The 14,034-nt window shown below is 40.1% G+C and overlaps 1 protein-coding gene across 7 annotated transcripts in view; it reads right to left on the minus strand.

Moving 5' to 3' along the window:
- Positions 1-14,034, minus strand: part of CSMD3 (CUB and Sushi multiple domains 3) — a 2,085,767-nt gene that overhangs the window by 1,840,846 nt on the left and 230,887 nt on the right. For all 7 annotated transcript variants that reach the window (XM_073679791.1, XM_073679790.1, XM_073679789.1 and 4 more), the window contains exon 2: positions 1,106-1,328. In XM_073679791.1, the coding sequence (XP_073535892.1) occupies positions 1,106-1,328 (223 nt within the window). The remainder of the gene's footprint in view (positions 1-1,105; positions 1,329-14,034) is intronic.

The raw sequence follows: 14,034 nt of genomic DNA on the forward strand, positions 1-14,034 counted from the left end.
GGGTATTACCCCCTTCCCAGGCTTCAAACATCTGCCCCAGCCGTCTGCTTAACCTCCGCTAGAGCCTAAAATTAAGGGGAACCCCACGCCAATTTTTTTAATAATAAATCCTTTATTTTAATACTAAATGACAAGTACAGTAACCAACACTATCACTGTACTTCATATATATGTGACTGACATGTTTCTATCTATCTAATCTATGTGTGATGCTCTATCTTTCTGTTCTAAATTGTCGGGTACCGCTGCTGAATTGCCGGCCGGCTTTTTTAAAGAGACAGTGCATGAAAACACTATTATTTTTTTAAATAAATCCTTTACACTAAATGACAAGTACAGTAAGCAACACTATCACTGTACTTATTATATATGTGACTGACATGTTTCTATCTATCTAATCTATGTGTGAAGCTCTATTCTTTCTGTTCTAAATTGTCGGGTACAGATGCTGAATTGCCGGCCGGCTTTTTTAAAGAGACGGTGCATGAAAACACTAATATTTTTTTTAATAAATCCTTTACACTAAATGACAAGTGCAGTAACCAACACTGTCACTGTGCTTCTTATATGTGTGACTGACATGTTTCTATCTATCTAATCTATGTGTGATGCTCTATTCCTTCTTGTCTAAATTGTCGGGTACCGGTGTATGCCGCTGCTGAATTTGCCGGCCGGCTTTTTTAAAGAGAGTGTCTTCTGAGCAGTTTGTCAGCTTTTGGACACCTTTGCAGGTGTTTTCTATGTGTTTCTATGTGTTTTTGTTTGCCTGCCATTGGTTTTAACGGTGTTCGACGGTGTTCTAAGGTGTTCGACGAACAGTTCGACGAACAGTTCCTCGAACATCCCGGTGTTCGACGAACCGAACCGAACCCGAACACTACGGGGGTGGCTCAACACTACTAATAGGGAATGTAGATTTTGAACCCAAATGGGGACAGCCATGATGATGTCTGTAAAGTACTGCGGAATATGATATCGCTAGATAAGCAATGCATACCAAATAAATAATAACTTATAAGATTTAGAAAGGAGATACATTTTATAAAGTTTGTGAAAGCATAATCAAGATCATGAATGTATAAAACTTCATTAACATGAGCAGTACCTTGCTCTAAAATTCGTAGGGTGAGGGTGTCCATCATATAAAGATAAATAATCATATTCTTCTTCAAGAGCAAATGATTGAAAGGCAATCTGGATTCTGTTTTGTTCTTCTCCTATAATTACCCATGTGCAATTTGCACCATTTGGATAGCCATACGGGAAGCCTGGGCTTTCTATAGTTCCATTCAATCCTTTTAATGTTCCACCACAAGTATATATAAATCCTGGAAAAAGAACAGACAGAACATAAATATTTCTACATAGTCAGGCATATTTTACTAGTCCTATTGATATAATGGTTATATGATTAAAACAAGAAAAAATTGCAAGAAAACATTGAATTCACAGATAAGCGTTGCTGACATTTATTACTTAGGCTGCATTCTTGTTTTCTTCAATACTCAAAGGCCAATAATAGTATGTTTAAAAGCTAGAAAAAAACACTACTATCTCATTTAAGATAATATTCTTCCATTTGAAGGTTTTTAAAAATTGAAAAATTCAAAGAAAAATAACAACTTGAAGACGATTCTAGATGAAGTAGGTTTGATGTGGTTTTCAAGTAGTCGTTAAAATGATTGAAATCATGTAAAATATCATAGCCAGATATAACCCAGTATGTAATCAACCTCCCATCCAGCGCCAACTCTCCATTGTTGCTCCAGTCTTTGTGTTTTTGAAACAGCGGTGATTTCATGACTGCAGAGTACATCATCTCTGTCCCCAATCACTGAGCTCAATGGCTGCAGCAGTGGTGAAACAACACGTAGTGAAAAGATTTAGGCAACAAGATTAGAGAGGATGGATCAACTCATAAGGACAACATTTGGATTTTATAAGTAGACCTCCAGAATTTGAGTGTCAGTAGGGAATTAAGGAGAGGAAGGTTAATCAGTGTTGAAACATATTGTTTTGAATGGATCTTGGGTAGTGATGAGCGAGCATGCTCGTTGCTCGAGATTTACGAGCATGCTCTGGTGTTTTCCGAGTATCTTCAGCGTACTCGGGTGTTATGTTTCAGTCACTTCGTGCTCATGATTTGCGACTGTTTGACAGCTGTAATACATGTGAGGAATTCTTGTTTCTTAGGCATTCCTCTCATGTATTAAAGCTGTTGAACAGTCACAAATCATGAGCACGGAGTGACTGAAACATAACACCCGAGCACACTGAAGATACTCGGCGAGCACCCGAGTATGCTCGCCAAAAGGGTTAACAGAATATACTCGCTCATCACTAATCTTGGGCCCAGTAGTCATATAGATGAAGTTACTTTTTTTATAACCTTATGCTACTTCATTTCTATGAAGAAAATTTTATATAAAAAGAAAGAAATAAAATGGTCAAAAAAAAACAAAAAAATAGATACAATATATTGTATTTCTCCTAGTGACACAAGCACACAGCAATGAGCGAGAAAGCTCTACAAGAATCTCAAGGATTCCATCATGGAAGTAATTATTGGGATATGGTAACTCATCAGTGGCAGGCGTGTCCCTCTAAGAGATGAGAGGCCATGGAGCCCAAGGATCTCAAAAATTTTCTCATGCACACAAGGTGATCTCTACTATAAATGTAATAGTTAAGGGAAGCTTTGTCGGGGCTTTATATAGGTCGACATTAAATTCAGCATATATTTTTGCATCAGAATGGATTCGTGCTCATGGCCATATTTTCAGCCAGAGTGTGATCCGACAAAACTTCGGCTAGCCAATGTTATTCTATGGAGCCATGCATACGTCAGGAAAAAATGTCAGAGTGTCCTAGTTTGATCTGATATTCAGCTTTCACAGGGCGATGCAAGTTAAAGAGTCCGTGGAAACCATTGAAGTGCACTTGGATAACATCCGAGTGCAGTCTGAATTCCATGGGCTGTCAGAATCGAGAAGATGGAGAAATTTTTTTCTCCATCTTCTCCTCCTCCAAGAGAATCGGATCACATTTTGATCATACTCTGCTCAGAGTGTAATTTAATTTACATAGCAGACCCGATTCTCTCTGAGAGAATATATGCTGTGTAACCCTAGCCTAAGGCCAGAGTCACACTGGTGAATCACCTCCGATGTGATATGCTAATGATACTCGACTCCTGCTCTGCTGCAAGCAGGAGCCGAGTGTCAGTACTGTGTGCTCCATTCCTCTCGCATGAGCTGCACCATAGGGTAACATTGGGGTGAGTACAATCCAATTTTTTTATTGGATTGCACTTGTCCAATTGCATTGAAAGTTGGAGCGAGCCCCAACACTGATTTCTGCAACTTATTCAACGGATTGAGTATTAGCCTTTTTGTCATTCAATGGGGCGAGCCCTCAAATTATCATCGGATGCAGAATCATCGGATGTTGGTTACATTCTGTAAAATTTGTGTGAGCGATGCTTTACCAATTTTGTGTCAATGCTTGAAGCTTTGCCTTTATCCACTTTTCCCTCATGTAGAAACAGAGATGAGAATGCATTATATTGGTCACGTTGGACACAAAAACTTTTACAAATAAGAAAGCTACTTATATTGGATAAGACAATGAAAAAAAAACATACAAAAATATAAACGAAGGCTGTCAACCACAATGGAGATCAGCAATAATAATTTCCAGGTGTAATCAGAGCTAATGCAATAGAAAAGACTTTTTCCTCTTATTTAAAAGTATTACTGTCAAAACAGGTACTAAGGTAGATCACAGATAATTAGAGATGAGCAGATCAATCAATAGAATAACAAATTCTAGTCAAAATTGCCATACATCACAGGTCCACCCAAACTTGAACGCTCAGAAATTGAATTTTTGAAGGATAGTCCAAAAAAATACATATGTACCCTGTACAATTTCACACACTTATGAAGACTAGCAGACTAAAGGCATCAGCCGTGGACGTATGGTTTTCACTGTAAGTCCCTGTGTCACAATACATGGCCTAGTACAATCAATCCAGGGGGGCTATCACAGCCTGTAAAAAAATAGGGGACTGCTCAGGAGCTCCATTTTCAGTTTGTGCATTGTAGGGATAGGAGGTCAGAGAGCTCAGCTAATTCCACCTAGAGATATAAAAAGTTCTAATCTGATTGTGTTGTACTACTGCATAGCTACTACTATGCCGTCACAGTCAGACACTGCATGCCGTCACAGTCAGACACTGAGGAGCGCAAGCATGCCTGCTCTTCTCAGTGTCTGCGGCATGACAGGCTGGATGGCAGCATTCTGCTGCGGTCCAGCCTGTCATCTCGATGTAGCAGAGCTGAAGCTGTCGTGGGAACCATGGAAAGGTAAGGATGAGGTTGGTTTATTATTTTTCTTTTATTGCAGGAGATCGTTGGCTTCAGCTGGAATGGGCTTGACGGTAAGTATGGTTTAATTTAGAACAATAAAGAATTGTGTGTTTATTTCAATTAAAGGACTTTATTCTGGGTGTTGTGTTTTTTTTAAATACTTTACTAGAAATTCTTGGCGGTCATGTCTAATACTGGCGTGACCCCATGAATTTTGGGCTTGGGGCCAGCTGATAATACCAAGCTGGTCCTAACCCCTTTATTACCCAGTGAGCCACCGCACCAGGGCCCTGGATGAGTTGGGTACAGCGCCAGAAGATGGCGCTTCTATGAACGCGCCATTTTCCGGGGTGGCTGCGGACTGCAATTTGCAGCGGGGGGGGCCCAGAAAGCTTGGGCCTCCCTGCGCTGCAGATTCCAGCCCCCAGCTGCCTAGTTGTACCTGGCTGGACACAAAAATAGGGCGAAGCCCCACGTATTTTTTTTTTAATTATTTCATGAAATTCATGAAATAATTAAGAAAAAAAGGCCTTCCCTATATTGTTGTGTCCGGACAGGTACAAATAGTCAGCTGGTGGTTGGGGGCAGCCCGTTCCTGCCTGCTGTACCTGGCTGGACACAAATATAGTGCGAAGCCCCACTTCAATTTTTTTAAATTATTTCAGGAAATTCATGAAATAATTTAAAAAAAATTGACGTTGGGCTTCGCACTATTTTTGTGTCCAGCCAGGTACAGCAGGCAGGAACGGGCTGCCCCCAACCACCAGCTGCCTATTTGTACCTGGCCGGACACAACAATATAGGGAAGGCCTTTTTTCTTAATTATTTCATGAAATAATTTAAAGAAAATTGACGTGGGGCTTCGGCCTGTTTTTGTGTCCAGCCAGGTACAACTAGGCAGCTGGGGGCTGGAATCCGCAGCGCAGGGAGGCCCAAGCTTTCTGGGCCACCCATGCTGCAAATTGCAGTCCGCAGCCACCCCGGAAAGTGGCGCGTTCATAGAAGCGCCATCTTCTGGCGCTGTACCCAACTCATCCAGGGCCCTGATGCGGTGGCTCACTGGGTAATAAAGGGGTTAGGGCCAGCTTGGCATTATCAGCTGGCCCTAAGCCCAAAATTCATGGGGTCACACCAATATTAGACATGACCACCATGAATTTCTAGTAAAGTATTTAAAAAAAACACAACACCCAGAAAAAAGTCCTTTAATTGAAATAAACACACAATTCTTTATTGTTCTAAATTAAACCATACTTACCGTCACGCCCATTCCAGCTGAAGCCAACGATCTCCTGAAATAAAAGAAAAATAATAAAGCAACATCATCCTTACCTTTCCATGGTTCCCATGACAGCTTCAGCTCTGCTACATCGAGATGACAGGCTGGACCGCAGCAGAACGCTGCCATCCAGCCTGTCATCCCGCAGACACTGAGAAGCGCAGGCTTGCTTGCGCTCCACAGTGTCTCTCTGTGAGGGCATCCAGATGAGCCGAGTTAATGTCCAATGAACTCGGCTCACCTCATGCACGTCACTGACAGCGTGGGAAAATTCTCCTGCACTCAGCGCTTCAGCGTGGGAGAATTCTCACACTGAAGCGCTGAGTGCAGGAGAATTCTCCCACGCTGTCAGTGACGTGCAGGAGGTGAGCTGAGTTCATTGGACATGAGCTCACCTTATGCACGTCACTGACAGCGTGGGAAAATTCTCCTGCACTCAGCGCTTCAGCGTGGGAGAATTCTCACGCTGAAGCGCTGAGTGCAGGAGAATTCTCCCACGCTGTCAGTGACGTGCAGGAGGTGAGCTGAGTTCATTGGACATGAGCTCACTTTATGCACGTCACTGACAGCTTGGGAGAATTCTCCTGCACTCAGCGCTTCAGCGTGAGAATTTTCCCACGCTGTCAGTGACGTGCATGAGGTGCGCCGAGTTCATTGGACATGAACTCGTCTCATCTTTATGCCGTCACAGCCAGACACTGCAGAGCGCAAGCCTGCCTGCGCTTCTCAGTGTCTGCGGGATGACAGGCTGGATGGCAGCTTTCTGCTGCGGTCCAGCCTGTTATCTCGATGTAGCAGAGCTGAAGCTGTCGTGGGAACCATGGAAAGGTAAGGATGATGTTGCTTTATTATTTTTCTTTTATTGCAGGAGATCGTTGGCTTCAGCTGGAATGGGCGTGATGGTAAGTATGGTTTAATTTAGAACAATAAAGGATTGTGTCTTTATTTCAATTAAAGGACTTTATTCTGGGTGTTTGTGTTTTCTTTTAACTTTGACTATGGGGTTAGTAATGGGGGTGTCTTATAGACGCCTCTCCATTACTAACCTGGGCTTGATGTCAGCTGGCATTATAAGCTGACATCAACCCCAGCCCTATTACCCCCTGCCACCGCTACAGGGCAGCGTGGAAGAGCGAGGCTAAGTGCCAGAATTGGCGCATCCTATGAATGCGCCATTTCTGGGGCGGCTGACAGCTGGTGTTTCTAGCCTGGGAGGGGGCCAATATTCATGGCTCCCTTCCTGGGCTATTAATATCAGCCCCCAGCTGTCTGCCTAGCCTTTGCTAGCTATTAAATTAGGGGGGACCCCACGTCATTTTTTGGGGGGGGTCCCCCATTTTAATAGCTAGTAAAGGCTATGTATTCAGCTGGGGGCTCATATTAGTAGCCTGGGAAGCTCCGTGGGTATTACCCCCTTCCCAGGCTTCAAACATCTGCCCCAGCTGTCTGCTTAACCTCCGCTAGAGACTAAAATTAAGGGGAACCCCACGCCATTTTTTTTTAATAATAAATCCTTTATTTTAATACTAAATGACAAGTACAGTAACCAACACTATCACTGTACTTCATATATATGTGACTGACATGTTTCTATCTATCTAATCTATGTGTGAAGCTCTATTCTGTCTGTTATAAATTGTCGGGTACAGATGCTGAATTGCCGGCCGGCTTTTTTAAAGAGACAGTGCATGAAAACACTATTATATTTTTTAATAAATCCTTTACACTAAATGACAAGTACAGTAAGCAACACTGTCACTGTACTTCATATATATGTGACTGACATGTTTCTATCTATCTAATCTATGTGTGAGGCTCTATTCCTTCTTGTCTAAATTGTCGGGTACCGGTGTATGCCGTTGCTGAATTGCCGGCCGGCTTTTTTAAAGAAAGCGTCTTCTGAGCAGTTTGTCAGCTTTTGGACACCTTTGAAGGTGTTTTCTATGTGTTTCTATGTGTTTTTGTTTGCCTGCCATTGGTTTTAACGGTGTTCGACGGTGTTCTAAGGTGTTCGACGAACAGTTCGACGAACAGTTCCTCGAACATCCCGGTGTTCGACGAACCGAACCGAACGCGAACACTACGGGGGTGGCTCAACACTACTTTTGACCTGAATTACAAGCCAACATCAAATTTTTATCGATAATGAGGAAAAACAAGACAGAAGATGGCCTTTGAAGCCGATCCGAGCAAGGGAGATGAATTTTCAATCCTAGCTCCCAAAGGAAATCAAACACACAATTAAGATGGTTTCCCAGTAAAAAAAAATAAATATAATTATTTTTTTTTCTTGTTTTTGGCCATGGTTTTTCAGATTAGTCAAGGCTAGGCTATCACTCCCAGGAAGGATAATAAAAGCATGAGGATGGATTTACTGTACCCTCTGTGCTAGTAAACAGAGAAGATCATAAACTGGGCAAAACTTTTAATATGAAATCAATAAAAGATTTATGAAAAATGTTGTAATTTATTTCAGTTATTCAAAGACAATTTGTCACAGTCTTTCTGTCATTTACATTACTATATGGAAGAATCGTTGATTGGAAGAATGATATGAAAAAAATATATGTATTATTACCGTAAAATATATAAAATAGTTCATGATACACTTTTTTACAATACGCTATTTTTCTCAAATTTTACCAGGAAATTTGATTTGCATTGAAAGTACCCAAATCAAAACAAATATACATTATTTTGCTTTCCAGACCCCATAGCATAATATATATATTTTTTAAAAATAAATAAAAAAATAATACTCACCTGGCCCTCATCTGTTTGCGTAGCTCCATTATTGTCTTCTTTGGCCCTGGTACTGGTGCAGTATTTACTAGGCCATCTTTGGTTATTCTTGTGCCTGGCATCATTGATGTACTCTAGGACTGTGCATTTCAGCATCTCCCAATCATGATGTAATAGCCTTTTCATGGCTAGAAATGAAGGGCATCAGAGGAAGCCAAAGATGTTGGGCACCAAAATATACCAAAGATGGATCAGTGAAGACGGTCCCAGTAACTGGACTGAAGAAGATGACCGGACCAGAGTGGGGCTATAGGACAGGAGAGGGCCAAATAATATCTGAATAAGGCCTGAGAGATGAGAAGCCTGAAAAAAACAAGTATATGGATTTTCCACATAGAACAAATCCTGAGTTGTCTCCTTGCACGGTAGAAGCCAACTGTGTTATGCAACCAACATCTGACTAAAACATCAGCGACTACAGCTAGCTCCAATCACTGCTGTTTAACCATTTGGCAGACACTGTAACTCACTGACAGCAGCAGTACACAAACTAAGCTGATTGTGTCCATAGTCGTTTCTATGCACGACTCAATCACGGGGTGCTGAAGGTTTACAATGGCAGCCAAAGTCCTGCTGGAGGCCTCTGTTGCAACCATTCTGTGAAGTTTAGTCATTCTATTGACTGGGCTTTATAGGAATCAATAATTGCCACTATTTTCTGCAATATTGTATTTTTTCAGTATATACAACCAGTGAAGACATGATCACAGGTTCAAAATAGGGGACTAAAAATTCATAACTAGGTCATTTTTTCCCACTGTTGACCAGGAACATTATCATTTTTTTCCTGTACATACGGTTTAAAGAGCTTTAAAAAAGTTTCTCGTTCGGATATTCAAAGAATTTTGTAATCTTTTTTTAATTATATAGTATATTCATACCATCTTTTTTACTCTTTTTTTGTTGATATTGGGCAATGTTGATGGTAAAATAAAATAAATGTCTGCTTTTCACATATTTTTATTTTTTATGACCACAAAGTCCACTAAAATACAGTTTAAATATATTGGACACATGTTTGTTTTCCAACAGGGGCAGAGCTAGTAACAGCAATTTGGATTGGTAGCAACTTTTTTTTTCTGATATTTATTTATTTTTAATCTATTTCACACAGTCTGGCCTCCATAGGTCATGAAAGACCTTTGGAGGGCATATCAACATTTAAGTACTTTTTTTTAAATATGGATTTCCCCTCTTGGCATTTTGGCCCCAGTTGCAAGGTAAATTCTGCCTTTTTGCTGCATAGCAAAGCTGACTGAATCTCCTAGGACCAATAAGCTTTTGCTCTCACCCTACATTTTGCACTCACATGATCACTTGTTCCAGAGGAGGAAGCACTGTGTAAGGAAGCAATCGGGAAGGCAGAGACAGTAATAAACCATTTCTACCTTCTCTATGGGGAGTTCAGCTGTGCCTGAGAGCTGGCTTCCCACTTCTTCAGATGCATGATTTCGTCTGGCTACTATGCTATGCATTGACCATCACTGCCGAGTAGAACGCAGACAGCCCATATGTTTAAAGTCTATGGGTGTTCCAGAAGTAATTAAATAATATTTTTAACAAAATAAAAAAATATAAAATTTGACTCACATTCATTTTCCATTTTGAAAAAAAAACAGATAACATTTGTTATATTTTTGTCATATCCATATATGTCCAATCCATCAAAATATAAAATTAATTAACCAGCAAGGTAAATGCCATAAAGAGAAAAAATAATCAAAATAGAAGAATTTCAGATTTTCAAAAATGAAACTAAATTAAATCTAATTGAATAATATCCCTCCAAAAATCAATAAAAAATCAGATTCCCATGAAAAAAAAAATTCTTTAAAAAAGAATTTTTTAATTAGCAAAATTAACAAAAACTATTCAAGTTTGATATTCAAATACTAGTATTCACAGGTTATTTTTGAACATCGTAATAATGAAACATGGTGGAATTGGAGATTGGAATTGGAAAAAACATGGTGGAATTGTGATTATTTTCACCATTTCATCCCACTTGATATTTTTTTCTGCTCTTTAGTATACCATATGGTAAAATAAATAGTGTTATTCAAAACTACAGCTCATTTCACAAAAACACAAGGCCTCCTACAGCTATGTCGATGGAAAAAATAATGGCTCTTAAAAAAATGGGAGGAAAAAAATGAAAGAGCTAAAACAAAAATCACCCAGATCTTAAGGCCTTAAGGATTGTGTTAACCTGGAAATGTAATGCTAATGCTTACATTGTATTCTACTCTGGATTAATTACCAAGATCGCTTGTTAAAAGTTTTACACGGAACGTTAAAAGTGGGAATAATTAGCACTGTGGCACCTTCTTGTGTCGGAATTGTACACTTTACAAAGACCGATACATGACATGTATTGTAGGCTCTTAATAGACCATTAATATCATTTGAAGGGATTCTTAATAAATAAACTGATTTGTAAGTCCCAGTGATTACTTCTAATATGTATCATCAATCTAAAGCGAGAATTCAAGAACCACAATAGTAAAACAAAGCAAAAGGTGTTTGAATAAAAAAACTTTACTGAGCTCTTAAAACAGCAGTGTAGAGCACAAATCCACTGGAGACCACCCACACATATCTCGAAGATGGATGAGTTTCTGCTTCCTACAAACAATTAATTGAAGATTTTAATGCATTCTCAAATTAAACATCTCCTGGAGGAAAAGAGTCCATGCGAGCACCATCTTAGCTTTTCATACGAATGCAAATTGGATGATGCATTCTGCATATTTATCTTCTATTCATTTATGGCAGTTCAGTGTGAACACTTCACTTAGGATTAGAATGCATTGTTTTTATATGACAATGGATTCTTTCCTGAGAATGATATCTATTCTGGAAAATATACACAGTATATTCTCTTACTAATGCTGAAATATATAATATAAATGAAAAAAAATCATTACTATAACAATAGCATAAATTCTATAATTATCTAATAATAATAATAACAACAACAACAATATTAACCTTACATATATTTATATTCTTTATTATTATTAATAATAATAATAAAAATAATAAATAATAATAATAATGATAAGGAAGAAGAAGAAAATAAAATATATCTAAAGTTATTATTATTATTATTATTATTATTATTATTAATAATAATAATAATACATTAACTTAATAAAAATAATCCTACTAATATTATAAATGCGAAAGTTTGTGAGTATGTATGTTTGTTACTCTTTCACGAAAAAACTACTGGACGGATTGCATGAAACTTTAGTAATATAGATTATACATCGGAATAACATATAGGCTACAATTTGTAATGATTTTATGTAATTTTGGTCGTAATATAACGATACATGTCAATTAAGTCGGAAAAAAATCTGGCCTCTGAGAGCTCTCTTACATACACAGGTGATATTTAAATGGCTGATTTACAGCTGTCAGAAGAGATTGATAATACAATAATTTGCCCATAGTGGATCATTGTATAGTGAGGTCACAGTTGCCGCCTGTCCACAGTCAGAATACAGGGGTGATCATATACCGTGGGCAGGTACAAGTGTGGCACAGGGGGTTCACACACGACCCCCAGGGACTGACATTTCCTAGAAACTTTGGCAGCTGTCAGTCATGAGCTCACCCTGATACATTACACTCTGGAAACAGCTGAAGGGAGAAGGATAATTTATGACATTTTCTCAGACTTAAAAAAAAAAAAAACCACAGAAAACAGCCCATATGTCAGGAACAGGTTACTAGGGAACTACACGTCCCAGCACGGCCTGCCCGCGCCCACAGCCCGGGGGGAGTGTGAGGCTTCCTCCTGCAGGTTGCCCGGGGCTGCTGCAGCCGGGAAAGTTCCGAGTGCCTCACCTGGGCGGAGGGGAAGTGACTCACACACGGGGAGGGGCAGTAACCTGAGCGCGGCTCCATGGAGGATGCACACACTGCAGCCTGACAGCACCGGCAGCAGCGCTACACAAATGGCGTCCTCCCCTCCTGTGTGCAGCACAGTCCTGTGTGTGTGCAGCGCAGCATGTCACCCACAGCACCAGCAGGCTGCTCTCAGCTCCGACAGAGCACTGGGAATGGTTGCTATGGGTAACCACACCACAGCTGCTCCTCATAGACCTGTCATATACAACTAATATCGTCTGTACAGCGATCGTAATATAACTAATTAGATTGTTTTAGTATTTTGTTTGAACTTTACTAAGTACCTATTTTGTAATTAGTTCTTATAAAAATGCCGCGAAAGCGTAAGTCTAACATTTCGCAAAGCCCTAATAAAGCCCAAGCTATGAAAATAATTAGACATGATGAGACGTCTCAACAAGCCGAGCAACGAAGGCTTGAGCAGGCGGTGCGTTGTGCGGCACATAGAGCTGCAGAGACTCCAGAACAATCCCAAGCCCGACGTGAACGGAATGCGGAGTTTTTGGCATCTCAACGGGCTGCTGAAACTCAAGAACAGTCCCAAGCCTGACGTGAACAGCATGCGGAGTATCTGGCGTCTCAATGGGCTGCTGAAACTCCAGAACAGTCCCAAGCTCGATGTCAGCAGCAAGCGACTTACATGGCGTCCCAAAGAGCCACTGAAACTTATGAAATGGCCGAATCTCGCAGACGCACTGTTGCTGAAAGGGCAGCACAGCGACGTCAAACATTTACAAGAAATACATGGATATTGTTTAATAAAGCTGAATTTGAGTATGACGAGACTCTTGATTATTAAACTCACAAGCTTATAAAAATAGAAGCAATGACCATAGATTGCAAATATTGCGGAGCTCTTAAGTGGAAAGAGGAAGCAGCAGGTATGTGTTTGGGCGGGAAAGTAGCTCTTCCTTATATAGATGAGCCAGTTCAACCTTTAAAAGAGCTTTTCTCTAATGAAACTGATGAATCTCGCCTTTTTCTAAATATTATAAGAAAATACAACATGTGCTTTCATATGACATCTTTTGGAGCAGATCAAATTGTCTCAATGCCAGGGTTTTGCCCGACCTTTACAATACAAGGACAAGTATACCACCGTATCGGTTCTTTAATTCCTACGTCCATTTCGCAACCACAATTTTTACAAGTTTATTTCATAGGTGACGAAGAAGAGCAAATCAACAGGCATACTGAGTGCGTGCAAAGCGTAGATAGAAACATAGTTAAAAAATTACAACGAGTACTTCACGACCACAACATTTAGGTGCATGAATTTAAAACGGCTAGCGACAGAATGATCAATGACTATCATTTCAAAGTAGTGATTCACCCAGACCGTGTACCACGTGGTCAACATGAGAGACGATTCAATGCCCCTACTACAAATGAAATAGCTGCTGTAATAGTTAGTAGCGAACAAACTATGTCTCGGGACATCGTTGTGCAGCCGCGCGATGGCATGCTCACTAGGGTTCCCGATACACGTAGATTCTATGACGCTCTCGAGTACCCAATAATTTTTTGGAAATGACAAGAGGGGCACAGCATTGATATTCCTTAGATAAATCCAATTACCAAACAAGCAATGCCAAGCAAAAAGATGTCCTGCAAAGATTTTTATGCCTTTCACTTGATGGTCCGTCGCAGCGATTTTAATTTGAT

This window comes from Phyllobates terribilis, unplaced genomic scaffold (genome assembly GCF_046119375.1).
Source record: "Phyllobates terribilis strain yellow unplaced genomic scaffold, ASM4611937v1 Scaffold_4__5_contigs__length_816908805, whole genome shotgun sequence".
Lineage (NCBI taxonomy): Eukaryota > Metazoa > Chordata > Amphibia > Anura > Dendrobatidae > Phyllobates > Phyllobates terribilis.